The following is a 23,014-nucleotide window of genomic DNA, read 5'->3' as shown; positions in this document are numbered from 1 at the left end:
AACTGTTTTGGGGTCAGTGTGGGGGGGAAAAAATCTGTTCAATTAACTTAATGGTGGACTGTGATGTGGTAAAATATTATGATAAAAATAGTATCCAGATGTAAAACTCTTCTGTTAAGTGTCAAATTTATAATAGGAGTAGAAGTTCTTGTAACATCTCAGACAGATTTAAAATAATGGAACAGTAGATGAGAGCATGCAGTTTGTGTAAATGCATTAAAATATGAATCTCTGTTGTTATTCTATTGTTACTTTAAAGTAACAAGTCCACAAAATCAAGCAGCCTCAGAGAGCTCATCTTTCCACATTGAAAATAGCTTCTGTATATTACCAGGCTTTTAAATTATTTGATATAAGTTTATTTGCTGTGGTGGTATAGCATATAAACTTTTAAAATAAATGAAAGAATGTATTATAACCTGTGCGTGCACCTAATGTCTGTGTTTTGTTTAGTCATAATCTAGGAGATGAAAGTAATAAATTTCTGGGGAAGTCATGGTGATCCAAAAATGAAAGTTGACAAGAAAATAAGCTTTAGTGTTTAGTTGGCTCTTGTCTTCCATATACCATCTCCCATTTGAGTGCAGAAAAGTATTTAAAGCCTCAAATTCAGACCTAAACTACAGAAGTGCAAAATAACACTGTTGCAGTTCAGCATGAATCATCTTAAACTTAAAAACATCTTTCTAAACTTCAAATACATATTCTGGGGAGGCATTTGGTAGATAATAATCATAATTCTTATTAAAACTGGTGACGTCTAGTCCCTAGGGTATAGCCAATCTCAAATTGATGCTTTTTGCTGGCTGATCACCAGCATGGCCTAAGTGCTCATTATGTTGTAGAGAGGGCCTTTGGAGCTCTCATTACGTTTGACAGGAATTCTCTCTAGGGGGAAACTGGGCATTAGCTAGACTACTGACAGGCTGAAATTATTCCTGCTTTATGGCTTATAACCAAATGCTAGCAAGGCATCATCAGGGGACACAAAAATTGTCATTTCTGACAACATCTTTGTTACAGAAAAATGCAGTGATGGGGAAACTTTCCACTGAATAAGCTTTAATGTTCTGAAGGCCTGTCTCCTGTGTAGATGTTACCCTCGCTCTGTGTGAAGCCCTTTAGAGTTGTTGGTCTGATGAATTTTTTTATACTATTTCAGTGGCACTTCACAACGTTAAAATAAACGTCACCTAAATAAAAAGTGATGTAATTATAGCTTTCCTGCTCACGTAAAAGCTGGTTTGTTGCACAGATATTATGTGTTAGTGTTGTGTCAACAGTTTCATTATCCTTTAATTCAGGAGTTTATAACAAATTGACTGGAATAAATTCATACAGGCTTGAATGTTGGTATAAACAGCCTTTTAACAAAGTAAATATTTCATTCTAAAATACACATTCTTTTAATGCAGTACAAGTAATATTCAGATCATGGAAAAAGCAACATTAAGGTTGCCTCCACGGCCTTAACCCTGACCCCTGTGCATATGCATTACAGTAGTATTTAATTACATTATTGCATATGCCTCTCCTAGGACTGCTGCCTTATTTTAAGAAAAACAAAACTATAGAATTGTTCTCAACTAGTGGTTGGCTGTGCATAGCAGAAGTGAGATGATTTTGAATAGATCTTTACACTCTTTAGGCTATTGAATTTTAGTGCCCAACAGGCATTTTATAAGGGTTGTGTGTGTTTGTTTGTTTTTTGTGATATTGGGTGGGTGTGGGGGTGGGTGGGTGTGTGTGTGTGTGTGTGTGGTGTGTTTTTTGTTTTTTAGTCTTTCATTCTCAACCCTTTCAACTCAGATTTTCCTAGTGTGACATGCATGGCTAGCAATGGATGCACTGCAGTTGTTGCTGCTGAAGCACAGTGCCTATTGGGTGTTAATAGCCATCCTACACTCGAAGGGCTGCTGTCATCGGCTATTAGAGAAATGTCTCTTTATTTTCATCGGCGATGTCTGTTGTCTTCTGGAATGAGTCAGGAGATAAAGTCCAAATTGTAGGTGTAAGATTAGCTTTTGTTCAGTGGCAGGCAGCCAAAGAGAGAGCCATCGCTCTTGAACCTGCTGACAAAATTATATAAACTACAATGTGTGGTGAGTTTCTGCCATCCTAAAATTGACAGGTGAGTTCCTGAGTCATTGTGTGAATAGTTTTGATCTTTGACCTGCCAGTAGGCAATCTTGTCATTCTGTATCTTTTTTTTTTTCCTTCTTTAGCTTGTTGCCTTTTTTCTTTCAAAATAACAGAACCCTAAACTTTATGTACACCAGTAGCACAAGCATTCCATGTCCACCTAGTTCACTCTGTCATGTGAAATCACTCAAGTACTCCAATATTCAAGATCAAGCCTTTTATTATCTCATTAGAACATCAGGATCTCAAGGAGTGGGTTAGAGAGGGGAATTAAGAGGCTTACATGGCTCTCTGAAGCTCTTCAGTAGAATGGTGGTATTGTTGAAAGGGATTTAAAGCTAAATTTGATGTTTCTATTTTTTTTCTTAATTGCATTTTAATTACTAGAGTGAAACATGTTATGAACTTTTCCTAAAAAAATTGATGCTGTGTAGTGATAACATTAAGTGGCTCTGTTAACTTATGGAAACATAATATACACAATTTATTTCTTAAAGGAAACAGAGGTAGAATTATGAATTGACACTTTTCAAAGTGTTTACTTTACAAATGAGATTAATGTATAAAAGAACCAAAAGCATTTCTAAATGAGCACAGTCATTTCAGTTGTGTACCCAATCTGAGCTCTGGGAACTGCAAAGTTGAGAGGATTGGTAATGAGTCGGACCATTTACCTCTAGGTCATTGGTCTGCCAAAGTCATTGATAGTTACTACTATCTGCAGTTAATCCACTGGACTATGCAAACTGAGCTAGCAGTCTTCATCCGTTTCTTAGTTTTGGTAGTTTGTCAGACTCTATGACTGCAGTGCTTTTAACTAGTCTCAGCAGTTGGATCAGTTTTGACCACAAGTTAATAGAGTACTCTTTTATTTATCTTTAGATTATTTTAGCACCAAGGAACTGTGGAATAGGATTCCATTACAATGGGTGGTATATAAACATGGAACAAACAGGAGGTCCCTGTCTCAGAGAACACAGACACAGCTTGGGGAATTGGAATAACAGAGTTAAGACTCTTCAGGGGGTAGCCCAGTTAGTCTGTACAGGATAAACTTAAACAACAAATGGTCTGGTAGCACTTTATACTAACAAAACATGTAGATGGTATCATGAGCTTTTGTGGGCACAGCCTACTTCAGATGACCAGAGTCAAGACTATGGCTGGTGGTGGCAAGCTTTTCATGAAAACTCTAGCTCTCCATGGGGCTCGTCTTTCTTACCAGCAGTGTATCTGGAAGCAGAAGAAACTTCAAAATAGTTTTGTTTTCAAGTTGTTGTCACTTTCAGAAGTTGGTTTTCAATCCTAAGTGTACTGTAACTTTAATTTTTATAGTTGACAATTGTGGAGAAAAATGGATTTGGACAACATTTTGGTAGTTTTCAACAATCTATCTATTAGTAAGAGAAACTTTTAATAAACACATAAGCAAACTTCAAGAAAATGCAGCAAGCCTTCACTGATCCATGTACATCTAATTACAGGTTTTTTTGTACTTGGCTTAGTCATTATTCTTGCAAACTTAAATAAGCTGGTGCTAACAACTAAATTGTAAAATTGTAAAAATTCTTATGAAGGATAGGTATATTACAGGTCGGAATGTGCCCTGTACTTTTCTGGGTGAGTGTTTTAAAAACAAAACATCTTTGGCAAAGTAGTATTTAAGCTGCTAAAGATATTGGGCCGCAAACTGAGTTTCTTCCCAATGGTGTCTTTTGTTCCTCTTGCAGCTTTCTGATATCTTGGATAAACAGTCGCTCAAAGTAACTTACAAGTAAGGTGACCAGTCAGTGTATTGACAAGAACAGACACAATAGAAAACTGCATTAGGAGGCAAGCCATTGGGATTTTCAGTAAATATATTACAGAACACAAGTGAATTGCCGATACTGCTTGTTTAGCAGTTTGCAAGGGCAATGGCAGTATGGATTTTTGAATTAGAAGGGAAGGACTGTTCTTTCTCTGTGCTGGAACATCTAGTTGATGGCTGAGGAGAAAATTGATTTAGAGAACAAAATGCTGCTGCCTCTATTTGTACCATTTGAAAGGCTTCTGTGGATTAGTGAGTGAAAACAAAAAGGTAGCTTTCAGTTTTAGAAGAAGGGGAATGGAATGGCTCTGTTTGTTTAGCTGCATCTTGATCAGGTATTAAGCACATGAGGTGTGTGTGTGAAGCTATTGTGAGGTCAAGATAAGGAAAGGGCATCCATAACTGAAGGATTTTACACAATCTGCTTAAGTCTGCCTATTCATTTTACTCTGCCCTTGTAAGTAGATGCAGTTCAGGGTTTCAGATTTGTGTTTTTAGTTAAAATATGTGATGGAAATGAGTTAGCTTGGATAGTTCTTTAAAATAGAATATGGAAGATTTTGGGTATTCTCAGTGTGGTACATTGTTTGAAGTACTTTGACTTTTGCTCATGGAGTCATGTCTGCAGTAGTAAAAAACATTCACATGCATGTCTTACTGGTGTCAGTGTAGAAGCATGCTCAAAGGAATTTAATAGCTTCAAAATTCATGTTAAATCTTTCGGTTTAACGCTCATTAAAGAAAGTTGATTAGTGTGTAAACATTAACTTCTTTCTTGTGACAATGCCCTAAAATCTTTATTTTTAAAAAAATAGGTCATCTAATTTGCATCACCATTTGGTAATATATTGTCGTTACGAAGCTTTTATACATTTACACATCTGAATCCATGTACATACCTTTAAATAAATACTTTGCATTATTTTTATACTGTGATGTATTAGGGGTCTGACTTGCCAGTTTCTGTGGTGTGAGTGTGAATTTTTCCAAGCAGCTCCTTCTCTTAATCCTCAAGTCTGGTGACTTTGTGTCCGAATTATTCCTCAAAAGTCCATGTTGAATCAACATTCTAATATTTATTTGGATTTTGGTGTCATCCAAAGCTCTTTGATCAAGACCCAAAATCTATAGTTCAAGGTACTATAAAAAGTGAATATTACACCTAGATAATTCATTAACCTGAAAAACTTTGGGGCCTCCCTGGGCTGTGCTATGCTTCTTGGTTTTTTTTTTTTTTTTTTTTTTTTTTTTTTTTTTTTAATTACTACTTCCAGATCTAGGAAAGCACTATATGACACAAGTTTCAGAGGAGGTTCTTGCCCATTGGTGCGTGTGTTTTAGATATGACAATTTGTATTGGTATAAAGGGCCAAGATTATACCAAGACTAAGAGTCCAGGTAAATGTAGGGTAGATACAAAGAGTTACTAAAGGTGACAGGATGTTTAGAACTGGCTACAATCAGTGTAAAAATGGGTGAGAATTAAAATAGTTATAAGATTAATAGGTGGGTGAAGGCAGTTAGGAATTAAAGGCCAGTTTTCTATTCTTTGTGCTCCTGTAAACTTAGGAAAGGTCTTAATGGCCTAGCATCCATATGAATCTAATGCTGCATAGAAGATAGAGGTTTTACCTGTAGCACCAATATCTAGCTGAAGGAGATACTATATCCATTTTGTTCTTGGGAAATTATTTATGTGGCTGAAGTTCTTCATGCTTTTAAGTTGGGTGGCTTTGGAGATGTTCCTGTTCCTAAAAGAGGATAGTGACAACTAGATGGACTTGGGGACCTCAGGAAGAGAATTAGGTGGGAAACTATTGACCAGAGATGAGCTTAGTTTTACGTTTATGTAGTTATGAGGCCTCAAACAACTTTAATGTATACTTGAGGCTAGATATTGAAACAAAATGGTGGAACTGAAAGGCCTCTGTGAATGTGCATAAGTGCTGAATGGTAAATCAGAATTGGTGAAATGGGACATGCTGAAAGTTTGGATTAGAAGGATGATGTGATAAAGCATCCTTCTGTTAAGAGTAATTTAAAAAGAGGCCTGACCTACTAAAGATGTGTGAGAGGTTGTTGTCAAAATGCTGAAGTGTTCCTCATTCCTGCCAGTTGGCCTTGGTTCAACAGCATTTAGAGCTGAAAGTAGGATGGACGGTTGTTTACAGTGCTTGGTCAATAGCTGCTGTACAGCAGCTCACTCTTAGAGAAAATTGGAGTTGGAACAGTGAAATGTATCTAGTGACTGTACTTTATTGTTGAATGAAGTCCAAACTCACATCTGATGATGAAAGTTGATTCGTGCCTCATACAATATATATTATGTTGGAATATTTTGACCTTTCTGTCATCTGAGAGGTTTCAAAGAATGTAGCCTAGGATTGGGAATCAAAAATGTAAATTTCTGCATTATGAAGCTTATATAGTATGCTTTGAGATTCTAGTAGGGATTTTGATATTTTTATTTCCCAGACAAGCTACATACACCCTAATTTTTCAGTGGAGAAACATTAAAAGAAATGTGAGGATGTCCCCTTCCGTGTTCTTTTTTTTGGGGGGGGGGGGGGGCCTGTCTGGCTGCCTTACCTTGTGATTTAAAGTGACTACAAACATGTGGCTGAAGGAGAACTGCTTTTACTGTCATGTTAAACTGTTGGCTTTTGCCCAAAATATAGGAATTGTACTCATTGCTGCTTATTAGATAGTTTTCCTTTGAGTAAAAGTCTTCACCTCTCCTGTTGGTGAGAATATTAGTAATGACAGTGTTTATAATTTTAAAATATAGTTTAAAAGCCAAGTTCTACAGTTTGTCATATACTGGTTAATATGGCTGTAAAGAGGAGATGAATGTGGCTACTTTCCTGAGTCTATTACTCAGGAGACCTGTAAATTTGATTGGCTGTTACAATTCTAGCAGAATCATTCGATTTGAGAGCAATAGAAAGATAAGATATCCAATTACCCAAATGATTTGCAGGGTTAGCCAACGTTGTCATGGAGACGTGAGTTGGAACAAATTAAATTTTAAGCAATAAAATAATCTTAAAGCACGTCTGGGAACAAGAAAATTTGGCAGTGGCACTTACCTGAATTGAATCTTAGCTTGACACACTGTTGTTTGACATTGATATACTATGGGGGCCTCAACTTTTAAATGGCATGTTGTCCTCATTTTTTTTTCTTTATGTAGCTATTGCCAAAAGAAGGGACTATAATATGTTAGTTTTAAATAAAGGGTTAGAATGGGTTGAACCTCTCTAGTCCAGCACGCTCGAGACCTGACTGGTGCTGAACCAGAGAATTTGCCGAACCACGGGAGGTCAATGTTGTCTAGCAGTGTTACCAAGATATTCACTGCTTACTGGCCCTTAGAAGATATTTAAGGATCAAATAGAGCTAAATAACAGTACAGAACACTGAGAGCCAGGTCAGGTGGTTGCAAACAAACTTCATGGGACTACTTGGAAAGTTGGCCTCATCCATGGTAAGTGGACATACAGCTAGCGAAAATCATGTTGGACCATGGATGTTGCCAGACTAGAGTGGGCCAGACTAGAGAGGTTCAACCTATAATAATATATGCTTATCTTGATATTCAATGTTGGATTCAATAATGCTCATTAACAGAGAGTTCATAGAATGTTAGACTGGACTTAAATTATTTGAGGCTTTTTAATATTTTTTGTTATATTTTTTTAAAAATTTGCAATTAACTTTTTAGAAATGTTCATGACTTCATGAAACAGTTTTTTAAGCAGGCACACTGGAATTTAAGAAGTTTGGAAGTGCCTCTTTATGTGTGGTGGTGGGGCAGACTTGTTAGTTACAACCACATCTTAGTTTTGGAGGATGTCAGTGTTTCGAAAAGCTAAGTTTCACTTCTGTACTGCATTGTGTTTTCAGCAATGCTGCAGGAATGAGAAAATACATAGCTCTAAACTTCAACTGATGAAGAATAAAATTTGAAACATAATTGTGTGTGAAAGTTAAATGTTGCATTAAGAATGAAAAATATCCTGATTCCTAGCTTGCAGCATGGATTTAAAATAGCCAAGTGAGTCCCATAAACAGAGCTTTTATCCACATATCTGTTAGACAGATGGAGATGACAATTGGTCTGAGGTCGAGCCATTTGAATCATTCTCATATCCTTCGATTTTCATCTCATCCTCAGCACAGATCATCTCAAATGATTCAGTAATGACCAGAAGTGCAACATTGACCTTAATTCTCTGGTGGGTTACTGTGTTACACAGTATAAATGGCTGGCAGTACTTCCTTGATCCAGAAGTTCAGTGCTGTGATGGGCCTTGCATGTGGGGAAGTGCGAACGAAGGCCAAAAACTTAGAAATTAAATTTAATTTTGTTGTAAACTTTGGCAGTCTAATTTTTTGTTCTGGTGTGTGTGGGTGTAGTGTTTTTTGTTTTTCGTTTTTTTTAAGATACTTGTTCCAACTTTTCAAACTCTAGAATGCCTTGTATAAACAGGATGAATTTGGATAAGGTCACTTCATTGTTTAAGGCCACTTCTAAATGTAACCTTTGTGTTTTGGTAACTAACTAGTTTTGGCCTAACTGACACAAGACTAGATACTAGGTATATAAAATCTTGTTTAATTGGTTAACTGATTAAAGGGGTAATGCACGTGGTGGCCAGAGTAGACTTTGCCTCTTGGTGATTGGAGCAGTCCCTGTTGAAGTGGAGAGGCCACCTGGCCACAGCAGGTAGGAGCTGCTCTAGCCCCCACCTGTTAACAGGGTGATGGTTACTGGTTAACCTTTCACATCCCTACTAGATACAATAGGACCAGCTTTTTTTTAAAGAGTTTATTATCGCTTGTATACCTGCATGTCACATGCTTCTTTGCTTTTGTCCTCTAATATATGGCATTTTAGTGTAACTACTCTGAAGTGGGTTTAATCTAGCAATCCCTGTAAAAGGGAGTGGGTAAATAAACACAGCAGAAAGGCCAGTTAGCAGGTTTGTCACAGTGGTTTTTCAGACCACTTTGAGAAACACTGCTCTAGTGTGAAAAGGTCATGTGCCTTACATAGACTTTCCCTGTTTGGAGGAAAGGTGTAACACTGTGTCAATGCCTGGTGTGCCCTCTGTGCTAGGACTTCCTTCCAACTTTACTAGTATAGATGAACTAGTGGTAGTAATAGTGAGAACTTTTTAAAGCATTTCCCTTATGTAGCCCTTGTGGTGGTGTCTTTTCAGATTGCATTGCACTTCCAAAGCAAAAACTAGCAACTTGCTAAAGAAATGTTTGGTTTCACCGTGGGTTTGTATATGATGCATGTACAATCACATTTGAAGGTTGTATTTTAGAATGCAAAATCAAATCATCTGGATCAGACATTTTGTAAAAATTTTTAATAGTATTAATCATCCTCTTGCAACATGGAATAAATAAACACTGTTGTATTGGTATGCACATTGCTTTTGTAAGTGCTTGGAAGGTCCCTGATAATCTTATTTAGCAATACATGTCACTGCTCTTGTGTGGTTTCTTTGGGTCACTTATGACAAGAAAAAACTATAGCAAAATGAAGCATTAAAATACAAACACTTATGCTTAGCAACAATTAGGTCAAAATATTTGTCCTTAATTAGAAGGAACCAAGGCGCAAAAAATTACATGAAGACAACATTGCAGGCTCTGCTTCGCTTTGCAAAATGCAGCTGAATTCCTTCATGTTAATTTTAATGATGCTTCAAAAAGGAGGGCAGCACTTGAATCAGGGGCCTGACAAGCTTGTCATTTGCAAATAAATCAAAAGACCATCTTTGCAACAGGAAGAACCAATGAATAGAGTTGCTTTGTCATTCTTGGGTAGGCCCCACACTCAAGCCTGCTATTAAAAATGAATGTATTCAAGAGGCTCTGCATTAAGAACATAAACAATTAAGGGTACTTGAAATATTCTGCTAAGAGCTGCCATACGTATACAAGAGCTTTCACATGCATCTGCAGTCTGCTCTGCCAGTGAGCCAAAGAGAGCACGAGCAATTAGTGTTCATGTCTACGCACAAGCAGCTTTCTGCATGACTTTTTTTTTTTTAACTCCTCATTGCTGATTTTCAGGCTTATGTGGGACAGTTAAATCAATCTGAATATAGCTGCATCAGATTGGAGACTGCCCAAGTGCAGATGCCAGATGACTAATCATAAATATCTTTATAAGCTTCAAAATTGGTGACTTAAGTCATGATTAACTAAACTATTTATTTATACCCCTTTAAAGAATTTCAGTTTTGGCTTTTGTGATGGAAGTTTGATCTTGCAGTCATGGATTTAAATGGCTGTAATACTCTCTCTGGATCTGTATTTGAAGTTTTCACAATTGGCAATTGTATAGGAACATAGGATACATGCATTGTGTTCCTTCTTGGATTGCTAAATGAGCAACTAATATTCTTGATGAGGCAATGTGGCAGAGGTGGAGATCTAGAACTCATTACTAGGGATGTAAAATCCCATCTAATCAGTTAACTTGTTAAATGTTATGTTTCACTGGTTAACTGCTTAAATGGGATCCCATGGGCAGGGGGCTGCTGAGCAAAGCCAGGCTGCTGGTGAACTGGTGATCCCGTTAACTGGATAACTGCTGACATACCTACTCATTACTGTATATTTCTAGGCAGCCTAAGTTTATGGGAACTTTTTTTTTTTTTTTTTTTTTTTGGAACCTCATTGGAAAGGCAGACTTCAGAGGTGCAGGGACAAAGTTAAGTATCTTGTGGTCACTAGTCTTGCTTCCAGTGTTTGAGAGAGTATGCTGAAGTTGTTTGGATATTAAATAAATAAATACTTTAATAGATGACAATGGATTTAGGTGGATACTTGAGTACTGTCTTTGGCTGCTTGAACGATGTCAGTGAGCTTGAAATTTCTAACTTTATGGATTTTTAAAAGATTCCTAAAGTTAGATGTAACAATTGTTAATTAGGTACACCAGTCTAAGTAGAAGTTTATTGTACAATAACGTTGTCAAGGAAGAAAAACATGTAAAACTGTTAAATATTTTGGTATTGTCTATGGCTACGTCTATGTTGGCAAGATTTTTGCGCAAATACTTCTAACACGAGTTTGTGTTCAAGTATTTGTGCAAGAGAGCGTCTACACTGGCATGTGCCTTTGTGCAAGAGACGTGCTTTTGCGCAAAAGTATCCGTGCCGGTGTAGACACTCTCTTGCGCAAGAAAACTCCGATGGCCGTTTTAGCCATCGGGCTTTCGTGTGCAAAAAATTAACGTTGCCTGTCTACACTGGCCTCTTGCGCAAGAGGGCTTATCCCTGAGTGGGAGTGTAAGAGTATTTGCGCAAGAAGCACTGATTTTATACATTAGAACGTCAGTGTTCTTGTGCAAGTACTCGTGGCCAGTGTAGACAGGTGGCAAGATTTTGCGCAAAAGCGGTTGTTACTGCACAAAATCTTGCCAATGTAGACACAGCCTATAGGTATTGTAGGAATTTTGCTAATGCTGTAGCTAGATGAGTAGTCATTCTGCACATCAGTACTATATGTGTTACATGGTTTAATCATAGTCAAATGTTAAGTTTAAAGTTTGCAAGCCACACCTGTTCCTGAAGGTACAAGGTTTATTTTTAATTGTTGAGTTGAGAAGATGGTGAGAGCTATGATGGGTGGTGCTTATTTTTTCCTACTTAGAAATATTTTGAAGCTTGGAATATTCTGGTGAAAATCTGTTTTGATTTATCACTGTTTGAAAATTTCAAATATGGAGTATAGTTATGGAGTCAATTTTTTTCATGATGCAACAGGCAGCAAAGGAGAGATGCATTGCGCATGAGTATATAGCTGGATTAAGTATTCATCCTTTACTTTCCTGATCTCAAACAATTTCCATGAATTTTGATGAAATATCTGATTTGCATAAGGCAGTATTTCCCTAAAGTTGGGGCATGTCCAGAGGAGTTGATGGAACGGCAGAGGAACCCAAAAGACCAGAAATGGGCTTGCAGAAGGCTTATAAATCATGGTAGCTAGGGGCTTCAGTAACACAGAGTGGGTTCAGAGGAACTAGGACTGTAAGTGACTGGTCAACTCTCCGATGAGCATAAGCTTATCAGAGACACAACTAGTGATATGACTAGTTGCTCCCCCCCCCCCCCTTGCTGCTTCTATCAGAGAGGCAGTGGAGTGGGGGTGGTGGGGAGCTGGTGCTGGCTTAAAAGCTATTTCCGCTGGGGGTAGGGAAGGTAGAGGCATAGCAGGAAAGGATGTTGAAGCAGTCTCCCCTTGTGAAGGCTTCTGCTGCAATTCTGCCTTTTGAAATGTACAAGAGCCCCAAAAGGGCTCTTGTACATTTCAAAAGCCAAGGCCCTGCAAGGAGTGTGGGGCTTCCTTTTGAAATGTAGAAGAGACCTGCCAGGGCTTTGTACATTTCAACAGCTCAGGAGCGCAGGGCCAGTGGGGAGTCCTCGGCTGCTCCTGCAGGGCTTCTGCTTTTGAACTGTAGCAAGAGCCTCTGAAGGCTCTTGCTACAGTTCAAAGGTGGAGGCACCCTTATAGATTAACTAATCAAAGAGTTGATGGGATTTCCGTCAACTATTTGATTGATCTAAATTTAATATCCCTACCAGAAACCACTCCCAACTAACTTCTTAAAATACAGCAAAAGGTGACATTTATCAAGTATAAGGCTTTGTCTATGCATGTGGCAATATTGTCATAGCATCACTATGTAGTGGGAGCTTGTTTATACTGGCACTTTACAGTGCTGTAACTTGCTGTGCTTGGAGTGTGTGGGGGTGTTTTTTCATACCTCTGAGTAAGAAAGTTACAGCGATGTACAGTGGCAGTGTAGACAAGACCTTAGACTGCCTAGACTACATTCCTCTTTCAAAAGATGTAAATTAGAGAGATCGAAATTGCAAATGAAGCAGTATTTGAATTTCCCACACTTCATTTGCATAATGGAGGCTGTGCGTTCTTTCAAAATTGGGTATTTCGAAAGTGAAACCGCTGTCTAGATGCAGTTCTTCCGGAGGAGGGAGTGACTCCAAAATGAGGAGTACAGGATCTTTTGAAAAAGGGTTTTTTTTAAAAAAAAACCGCATCTAGACAGTGATTTCACTTCTGAAATACCCATTTTCGAAAACGCACGACCACCATTATACAAGTGAAGCGTGGGAAATTCAAATCCCAGCTTCATTTCAATTTCAATCGGTCTAATTTACATCCCTCTTTCGAAAGTGAGATGTAAATTAGACAGACATGCCCTTAGAGTTGAGGGAAAGAGTGGAGGCAGTGCATTTTTTAACTTTTTAAAATTGATTTTTCATGTATTTTTTTTCCCCATGTAACCAGAGATATTTATGACTTATCTGATTAAGATATTTACCTAGCTCAATGTTTAAAAACTTCCAAAAATACAGATTAAACACAAACTAATTGTTATATACCTGAGAAATACTAGAAACACTTCAGTGATCTAAGGTCAGATCTTTCCCCCGTATCAAGAGCTACACGTTTGTCTGACTCATTTAATAGCTTCTTGGGGAAAAGAAATCTGAAGATTCCATCAGTATGTTAAATTTCATAGACCGCTACAGGCTGTCTCTCCTTGGACTGGCACCCTCTGGATCTGACCAGTCCTGAACAAGGGAATTGGTTGGTCTAGGGGAGGTCAGTGCTGGCCCCTCCGCTGCTGCTGGCTGCAAGGCTCCTCTCCAGCAGCAGCAGAGTGGCTAGTACTGACCATGAGGGAACTTGGGGAGGGAGGTACTCGGAGGGAAGAGGCATGCTGTCAGGTTGGAGTACTCATGGGGGAGGAAGGGGAGAAGCTAGGCCCTACACACAACTCCTTTCCCACCCCCTGAAAGCTTCCAGAGTGCCACAAATTTGCTCATTTGCGGCACTCAAGCTCGGGAAGGGAGGAAGAGAGCTACCTGAAGAGAGGCACACATCTAAGTATGAGACTTGCATGAAACACCAAATATTTTAGACAGCTTGCTTTAGAAAACACTTGACTGATGCCCCACAAGTGAAAAGCTCTCCTCTGTTACAGTGAAGGATTACAAACCAGAGAACATTCGCTGACGCCTGTGGTGGGCAACCTGCAGTCTGAGGGCCACATGTGACTCCTCAGGATTCTATGTGCAGCCTGCAAGATGTTTTGTTTACCGTTGCTCAGGCACAGGATTGCCAGATTCAGTTGGTTTCTGTCAGTGCACCAGTATTACTAAAGTGACATGCACAGAAAGCAAGGGCACGTGAAGGAAGGTGCATGTTCATTGCCAGGGCTTGACAAATGGCAGCGAAACCTACTCACCAGCCCTGCACTGCGCATGCGCAAGACCCGCATTACGCATGCGCGCACTGCCGGTGAATGGGGCGACTGGCTGAAATCTACTTGCCACAGGCGAATAGATTGAGTGATTTGTCGAGCTCTGCTCATTGCACATGACACTGACTCTAAAAGCTGTGTGCTCCCTCTGTATCTGATCATACCTCTGCTATGGTTCAGTTGGCACATCCCCCAAAGTCTAAGTAGGCAAGTGCAGGTGGCAAAAATACCCTATCATTTTGGTTACATCAGCCTTGCAGACCATTGAGATGAAGCACAGCCAGTCATGTGGCCCACTCACTAGCCTAGGTTGCCTATCGCTGACTTAGGCTCTTCTAACCAATACTGCTTTCCACCTGAAACTAGCGTTCATCTCCTCCCATCCTGAAAATGAAGGACTTGTGACCTCATTTTAATTAGATCATTCGGTCGATCAGGAACTATATGTTACCACCACTTTCTCATGGGGATGCAAGCCCATTACACAGCAGTCTATTGGCTCCTAATTGCTGGCAGCTCTTCAGCTTAGGAGGGGCTAGGATGTCAGGAACATTCTGCAAAGAGTGAATTTTGCTAACAATGTAAGTTTGTTAGTTGCATATATGAAACTTGGGAGAAATGCACAAACTGGCTAGCTATAGATTGTAGCAATTTGACAGTTTTAAAAACACATACAAGCATTCCCATGTTACTGTTACTATTCATTTTGTTTAATTTAGCACTAAAGGCCCCAGTTAGTTTTGTGTATATTCTTAGTTCTGGGAGCAGATTCTATTGCTACTCCCTCATGCCAGCCTTTTTTAAAAGAAGGGGGGGGGGGGAAACCTTGCTGGGCAATTGTCATCTTCTGGAATGAGAAGAAAAGGTGAGAAGCAACCATCACTTCCTCAGAGGAAACAAAATTGCCTTCCCTTCCCTCCTTCTGCCATCCTATATGCCCTGCTCCCAATTCACACTAAGGGGAATATTTTTGGTTTTGCTAGTTTTCAGTGGAACAGCTATCAAGTAATTGGCTGCTGGTCCTTGATTCTCTGCTTCAGTTCTGATGCAGGCTAAAGGGTCCTGAGACCAGTATTCCTTGTAAGTTGTGTACTTGTGTGCTCACTGAGGAGAGATTCAGATGCCACGCAGCTGATTAGCAGAGTACCAACAGCTATGTGTTTTGTTTCTACTGGTGATACACATTTGCTCATGTACAGTGCACATAAAATTATTCCGCATGTAGATGGAAAAAAAGTGAACATTGCACATGGATGTAAGAGATTAAAGGGAACATTACCTGGGACTACTTTCAGTTGCATCAACTGGCAATAGTTTGCTAGTATTTTAACCTTGGTTCATTCCCCTTCTCCAGCCTCTCTGCCAAGGGCTGAGAGAGGGAGCAGCTGTCAGTTTTGCATCTGCTGGGGCCTAACCTGCAGCTGGGGAACACCAGCGGGGAACTGGCAGGTGGTTTCTGCTTCTCTTGTGCTTCCTGGGTGGCACGAAGGAAGCAGAATGGGGTAGAAAATCTGTGCCTAGATCATTAGGGTGCTGCTGAGGAGATTCAGTGGCTGACTTCACAGCAGCATTTTCAGTTGTAAGCTGCAGCTGAGATCTGTGAGTTCCTATGTTCATCATAATATTGGAATTTCACTTCAGGTAAATTGACAAGAAATCCTTGCTGTCAACGCAGATATCATCTATTAACCCTGGCTATTACTTTAAAGATGTAGGGATTGGTGATTTCTGAGTCCTCTTCACCCCCACTCATAATACATTAGGTACAGTCCTTAGAGTCAGGGGATTAGACGACTTCTGATCCTGGTTACTGACATTACTGACTTGCTGCCTTGACATTGGACAGGTCACTTAGGCTATATCTATACTGCAGGCTTCTTTCAGAAGAAGCTTTTCTGGAAGAGAAACTTGCATTTCAGCTGTGATTACTATGGCTGGAGTGGCCACTAGGCCACCTGTGCTTTTTCTTCTTTCCTCCTCTTTCGAAAACTCCCTCTTCCCCGTCCACACACGCCTTTTTCCGAAAGAGCTCTTTCGAAAAAAGTCTTCTTCCTCGTAGGATTACCAATGTCTGAAAAACTCTTCTCCTCTTTCAATTTTCTTTCAGAAGGAGATTGCAATGTGGACATAACTGACTTTTTTTGGAAAAATGGCTGTTTTTCTTAAAAAAAAAAAAAAAAAAAACCAAAAAAACAAAAAAAAACCCCAACTCTATAGTGTAGACATACCCTTTGAGAGAGGGTTCACCCCCACTTTCCTTCCCCCCTCCCAGGGGACATCCAGCTCCCATTACCTTTAATGGCAGTTGGGCACTTAATTGGCCTTTGTGCCTTTTGAAAATCTCCTCCATAACCTTTTGAGTTTAAATTTCTCAGAGGGCACTTATTATATAACTGGCAGATGTGTGGTGAGGTGTAAATGCATGTCTGGTAAGTAAAAAGATGATTGTCAGTGACAGTTGGGGGCAGAATTTGGGTATAAAGCTAAGCATGTGTAACCACTAAGACTTTCAGCGGTTACAGAGTTATCTTTATAAACAGTTTTTACATCCCTATCTAAACTTACAGCACCTAATTAAAAAAGAATATCATGAAGGAATCTTCACTTCAGCACCATTTTGTGGAACACTGTTCTGTGCAGCTTGTTAAATAATAAATCTGTCTTTTGAAAGGCTTTGCCTTGTGTTGGATTTGAACAAACACTTTATTTGTTAATGAGTTACTTATAAAGATCAGATTTTTGCTTCTATGTATATAGAGATTAAGTACTTGAGACACAGCAGCTGTCCTATGGTAATGAACTAGGTCAATGGCCTGATTGGGCTTGTATAGTAACCGTTTATACTTTCACTAAACATCTTTATACATTTTTACCATGCTTGTACTTAATATATGATCCTCTTAGTAGCTGATACATAACATACCTCCTACATGTTTTAATCAAAATATTTACTTTTTTTTTAAATAGACAGAAATCGCCAAGAGATTAAATACGATTTGTGCACAAGTCATCCCATTTTTGTCTCAGGAAGTAAGTAAAACTGTTCAGCTGTTAAAGTGCAATTATGTTGCTTTTCTGTTTGCAAATTAGCTAGTTTTAAGATGTTAATTTTATCACAATGCACAAGTGTGAGGAACATCTGTTTAGAGCTGAAGTGTGCAACCCCCCTGCTAATTTGGTTGAACATCTGAGTTTAAACTAAAGAACTGGTGACAGTATCTCAAACCTCAAATTAATTCTCTTCAGGAAAAAATGTAAAATTACTATAAAACACTTTGTTTTCATTTTTAATGAGAATACTAAATTAACTGCTGCTTAGTAGTGTTAAATTCAGTGTAAATAAGAATGTTGGCCTTCAATACTAAAATACTTATTATTTTTGGGTAGGTAACATGCAGTTGGTAGCTCAAATACAAAATGTCATTTTAAAGGTATAAAAATGTTGCATGACTACAGCTGTATCATATTAGAGTACTTCTATTCAGTTTTGGAACCTGCTTTGGATTAGATTTTCAAATACTGCATAGTTTGCAAAGACTATTATTTGTAGTTCTTGTTAAGTTAAATGTAGGTAACTGCCTTGTCTTTTAGTTACTATGTTCATTATATTGAATGCAGATCTTATAAATGACTTATAAAACAGACACTAGTTTAAAGTTGTCAGCACTTTCTCATCTCATTTGGAAACCATTTAAGTTGTTTGTTTATGACTTTTGCCTTACTCTTAAATAATAAGTTATAAAACAAGCCCTGTAACTTAAACTGGCACAATATGACTTATAATAGTCAACCTGGGATTCTGTCTTACTGGGCAGATTTCTATACATAAACTGTGTGTATACTGTAAACGTTTCTGGTCTCAGTTTTAATTTACTTTGAGGTAGAAGAAGAGACCTGGTATCGTTGTTTAAATGCTTAACACATCAACTCATTTTCCTCTTAAAAACAGCATCAGCAGCAAGTGGCCCAAGCAGTAGAACGTGCCAAACAAGTGACCATGGCTGAACTAAATGCCATCATCGGGGTACGTGGCCTTCCAGGTCTACCTCCTACAGTGTGTATAACCACCTTTCATTTCTTATTGCTTTGGTAGATTTAAAATAGATATAATTTTTTTCAGATTTAATTGTTTTGATACCTGCTATTGTTGCTCAAACTTCAATTTGGCTCACTCAAATTTTAGAGGGGGTAGAATTAACAGCAGTTTCTTGTGTAACAATGTCTTTTTAATTTCCTGCTACTATATATTATACAAAACCTTTGCTGCAAGAAAGATCAGCTTGGGAAAGATTTATTTATTGATTGATCATGGGTATTGTATACTACTTGATTTAAGTTACCTTTGTTTTGCCTCTTGCTTTTGTGACATTTGAGTTTTTGAAACCTGTACGACTATTCAGTCTTTTTCCTTTTCCTTTCTTCAGAATCTTTCATGAATTTTGAAGTAGTAGGCTAATGAAAAGAAACGTCTCTTGCTTTTGAAGTAGTATTAATTGTCTGACATAATGTTCTAATAGCCTTTCACCAAGTTTGTGCTGCTAACTATGCTGAAATAAGTTAATACTACTTACTTGTGACTGGCTGTCAATCACAAGTCATTTGTTTAGCATTAATGAACTCTGTGAACCATGCATTCCTTCCATGGCATGAGTTCATTTCCCCCACCACTAAGCATGGAATATTTATCATGTTTTCTGCCCTTCCAGACTAAGTGAAAGAAGTAGCCGAAACAAGACGCCATCCTTTCTGATTTTATTCATATGTGAGCGCCTTGAGCAGATTCAAATTACTCATTTATCAATTTATGTTAATTGCTTGTGAGAAGATGCCCTGCTGGTCTTTATAGTTCCCTCAGACACTTTGTAATGATAATTAGACATGCTGCTGTACGGATTAACAGTGCCATAGTCCAATGACGTCTACAGACAATGGAACCAGTTAATCCATCTGTGCTTAAAATTACATCCCAACTGGAGATGGGGGTGGGGGGAAAATAAGAGCGAGGGAGGATTAAAAGAATGAGCCTCAGCTTGAAAACTCTCCTTTCATCAGTTTCTCAATTGCAGAGCTGCAGTCGGTTTGCCTGTGGTAAGCTATTGGCAGTCAATTAGGTGAAAAAAATGGGAGGGTGACCTTCATTTCCTTTTAATAGCTTTTTCCTCCCTCAAATGGGGAGGTTCAATGGATTTTCAGCTTAAATTTTATTCAAGATGCTTTGCATAAACATACCTCCTTCAAATCTGAGCCATGTTTTCCCCTTATTTTCAAATTTTGACTGTTACTGAGTTAATTCACTAATCATGTTTAATAAAAGTTAAATCTGCATTTATCTGTAGTCTTCTCTATGCTTTGCTTGTGTAATGAATTGCCTTATTTTGATGATCAAATCAAATATTCATACAGTATGTTTGCATGTATAATATTTGGTTTGCAAAGATTAATAGAGCTATGGGGGTTTTTCTGTTTTAAAAGGGGTCTGCTGAGGGCAGATCCTGAACAAAAAGTCCTTTCATATTGGACTAAACTTTTTCATTAAAACATCTGTCATTGGACCAAGGGATTGTCCTGATTATGGAGACTTCCTGTATAGCAAAACTTGTACCACAGGGTGTTCAGCTCTCTGCTGCTAGTTCTACAACCACAAGACACAATTAAACTTTTTCTAGGCAATATTTTTTTGAGGTAGGAAGAGGTATTAATCTTACCAATGGAACTCCCAGACATTTTTAAACTGCCAATAATCCTTCAGTTGAAGTATATTCATGTGTGTTAAGAGAGTGCTCACCAATGATGTCAAATTCAGATGTTGTGAATGAGGGTATAAACACGTAGTTAGCACAAACTATTTTAATTTTCAATGTAGAGCTCTGTTTTATGCATGCCAGAAATCAGATGCATGTCAAAGTGATCTTTTACAGTTTTAGGTGATCAATAATTATCCTATGCTGCACAATAAGTTTCATGCTCTGACATATGCTTGATTTTGTTTGAAAGGAATTGTGTGCATCCTGGAAAATCAGAGTAGCATAAAATTGGGTTGACAATTCAGTGGACCTTTGCTCTCCTTCATTGAACATGCAGTGTGTCAACCTGTCTCCCCAGAGGGGAGGAGGCATCAGGAGGCTGGCTGTTCCTACAAGCAGCAGCTGCGCTGAAAGTAAACGCAGCCCAGTTTGATAGCAGCTGTCAGTATTGTTCAGGGACCCAACTTAGTGTAAAGAACAATAGAGGGGCCATGCTCTTAAACTGCAGTGTCTTTCAGGCTAAGAAAAGAAATAGTAATTTAACGGTTTAGACAGCTATTATGAGTGTGAAAGATCATGAAAGACTTCTTTAAAATGCAAATAGGCTGAAGCATTCTCCAGCAGTATAAGGTACAATCAAGTAGCTTACAGCATCATAGTACTAAAGATATTTCTGTACTGTAGATGTTGAGGATGGGAGGGAAGTTATGCATTTTCTTAGCAGGTATTCACTTAGGTGTTGTCCGTGATTAGGTGTAAACTGCATTCTTGGCATTTGTCTGAGCACTGACTTTCTTTTTTTGAAACAAATTTTGATTCCCTGACATGGTATAATGACTTAAAATAATTGTTTCCAAATTTAGCCAGGCCTTCTGTGCTTCTCTGCCCCCTCCAGCACAGCTGGGCTAGAGAAGCTTACATCTGCTAGCACTGTGCCACTCTGTGCCATGCCTCCTGATAATCCCCGAGGTCCCTTCCTCGGAGATAGGCAGATTGAGGGAAGGAGTGCAATGGGGGGAGAGTGTGAAGCAGGGATGGGAAGAGATGTGGCTCAGCAGTGACTGGGCTTAGGGGAGGGTTACAGACATACTCCTCTGAACCGCAGGGACTCTCATCCTGGAAGTGGCACATGGGCCGGATTGTGGAACTGCTCAGGCCATATATGCCCTACAGCTAGGTGACCCAGCGCTTGATATTTGGTGACTCAAGTGTTTGGACCTGTACTTTGAAAACCACTGGTCTAGCAGCATTACTAACACTTCCGCTTGCTGGGCCCTTAGAAGACATTTAGGCATCTAGCCAATTAAAATCATACTGGACCTCAGAGGTTGCTGGGCCAGGGAGTGCCAGACTAAAGATGTTCAACCTGTATAAATACACTAATTTAGATTGGAGGAATAATGGGTGTGTTGTTGCATTCATAAACTTTAATGGTTAAAAATAAAATGATTTGGATGTAATATCTAATACTATATCAATAGTATTAATTTCTTTAATTAAATCATGAAGGTGAGTTGAGATACTTGTTCGTGCACACACTTATCCTTAGCCTCTTCCAAATGGTTACTGAAATGAGTATTAACTGAGATTGTCCAAGTACTCATGTCAAGCCACTACATGTATTCGTTTAGTTGAGCTAAGGTGTGGGGGGGGTGTGTGTGTGTGTGTGTGTGTGTGTGTGTGTGTGTGTTCCAACTTTAGCTATTGGGTGGAAATATCTGATATTGTACATGTCTTCTATGTTTTTAATTACACCAGTCAGTGTTCATTGTGCTGCTGTTTTCCACTAAAGTAAGAAGTAGTAGATTTGGTAGATATTTAAATGTAAGGTTTTGATAGGAAAGGATATGTGCACTTTTTTAATTCCTTGGCACCACCAATTTCAGTGTTTTGCCTGAAGTCTGTTTGGCAGTTGGGGAGAATCCAGATCCTGGTATGAAAAGATTATGTGGATTATCATGGTAGAACTTGAAGGGATTTTTTTTTTGAGATTTGATTAAGCAGCAGGCTGGAAAAAATCAAAGATGTCCTATCAGCTCACAACAGGAATAGGGACAGTTATAATTAGTCTGTCCCAATGTCAGCAATAACATAATTTTGAAAGACTTATGTCCTAGGAACATTAATAAAATCCAGACCTTTACAAAAGTGCATTCTTAATTTAGAATGACAAATCTGTAAACTGGCAAGGTATTTTAGCATAGAGAATGTAGCCTACAAACCTGAATACTTAGTTTGACATTAGTTTTTGTGAAATAGTATCTTTTTGGGTTGACAGTATTTTCAGGACAGATTGAGTTGTAGACCTCCAAAAGAGCTCTTCACTGTTGCATGAGGTGATTGGCTAAAGGATTAGCAAACTGCTGAATTATTTTTCTCTCCTTGGCTGTGGTTGCCAGCTATCTCTGGGATAGTAGTGTGTGAAGCTTAAGAGGATGAGGTTAACCTCTTGAGGGTTTATTCTTATGAGTGTGTAGTTAATCCTTGGAAAGCCTATAAATAACTAGGCTGTATGTTTCATTATAAAATAGAAATACAGACTAGAACAGGAATGAATGCAAAATTTTGTGCAAGGGAAGAGCTAAGCAGCTGTAGCGTTACTTCAGATCCTCCTCAGCAGTCAGCTGTTTTTTGTGCCAAGTATCTGTGGGAGTTTCTACAGCAATGGCTTATTAGTTTTCTGTGGAAAAAGAAAGCTGAGTAGAAAATACCTATGCATCTTCTTGTTCACTTCATAGTATTGCATGCCAGCCTATAAGAAACAAGCTAAAACTTAGCTGTTCAGATACTTTGTGCATAATTAAGAATTGTATGTATGTGCACAAATCTGCTGTTGTGCTAGAAATTACATGGGATTTCTTACCATGTATTTGCATTAGAGACGTAACAAGTAATCTATTTCCTTTTATCACTGCTGAGGCAAGATTTATCATCTTGAGAGCAAGTGACTTGTTCAGCATTGAGGATTAAATTAGATACCTTGACTTTCAATTACTT

At 38.6% G+C, this 23,014-nt stretch overlaps 1 protein-coding gene across 3 annotated transcripts in view; it reads left to right on the top strand.

The window, feature by feature from the left end:
• Positions 1-23,014, top strand: part of LOC102460431 (TLE family member 1, transcriptional corepressor) — an 89,100-nt gene that overhangs the window by 5,432 nt on the left and 60,654 nt on the right. For 2 of the 3 annotated variants that reach the window (XM_075931753.2, XM_075931755.2), the window contains 2 exons: positions 17,241-17,303; positions 18,223-18,327. In XM_075931753.2, the coding sequence (XP_075787868.1) occupies positions 17,241-17,303; positions 18,223-18,327 (168 nt within the window). The remainder of the gene's footprint in view (positions 1-17,240; positions 17,304-18,222; positions 18,328-23,014) is intronic. The other variant, XM_075931752.2, reaches the window with a different exon arrangement.

This window comes from Pelodiscus sinensis, chromosome 6 (assembly GCF_052426305.1).
Source record: "Pelodiscus sinensis isolate ZL-2025 chromosome 6, ASM5242630v1, whole genome shotgun sequence".
Lineage (NCBI taxonomy): Eukaryota > Metazoa > Chordata > Testudines > Trionychidae > Pelodiscus > Pelodiscus sinensis.
This window is presented reverse-complemented; position numbering and strand designations above follow the sequence as displayed.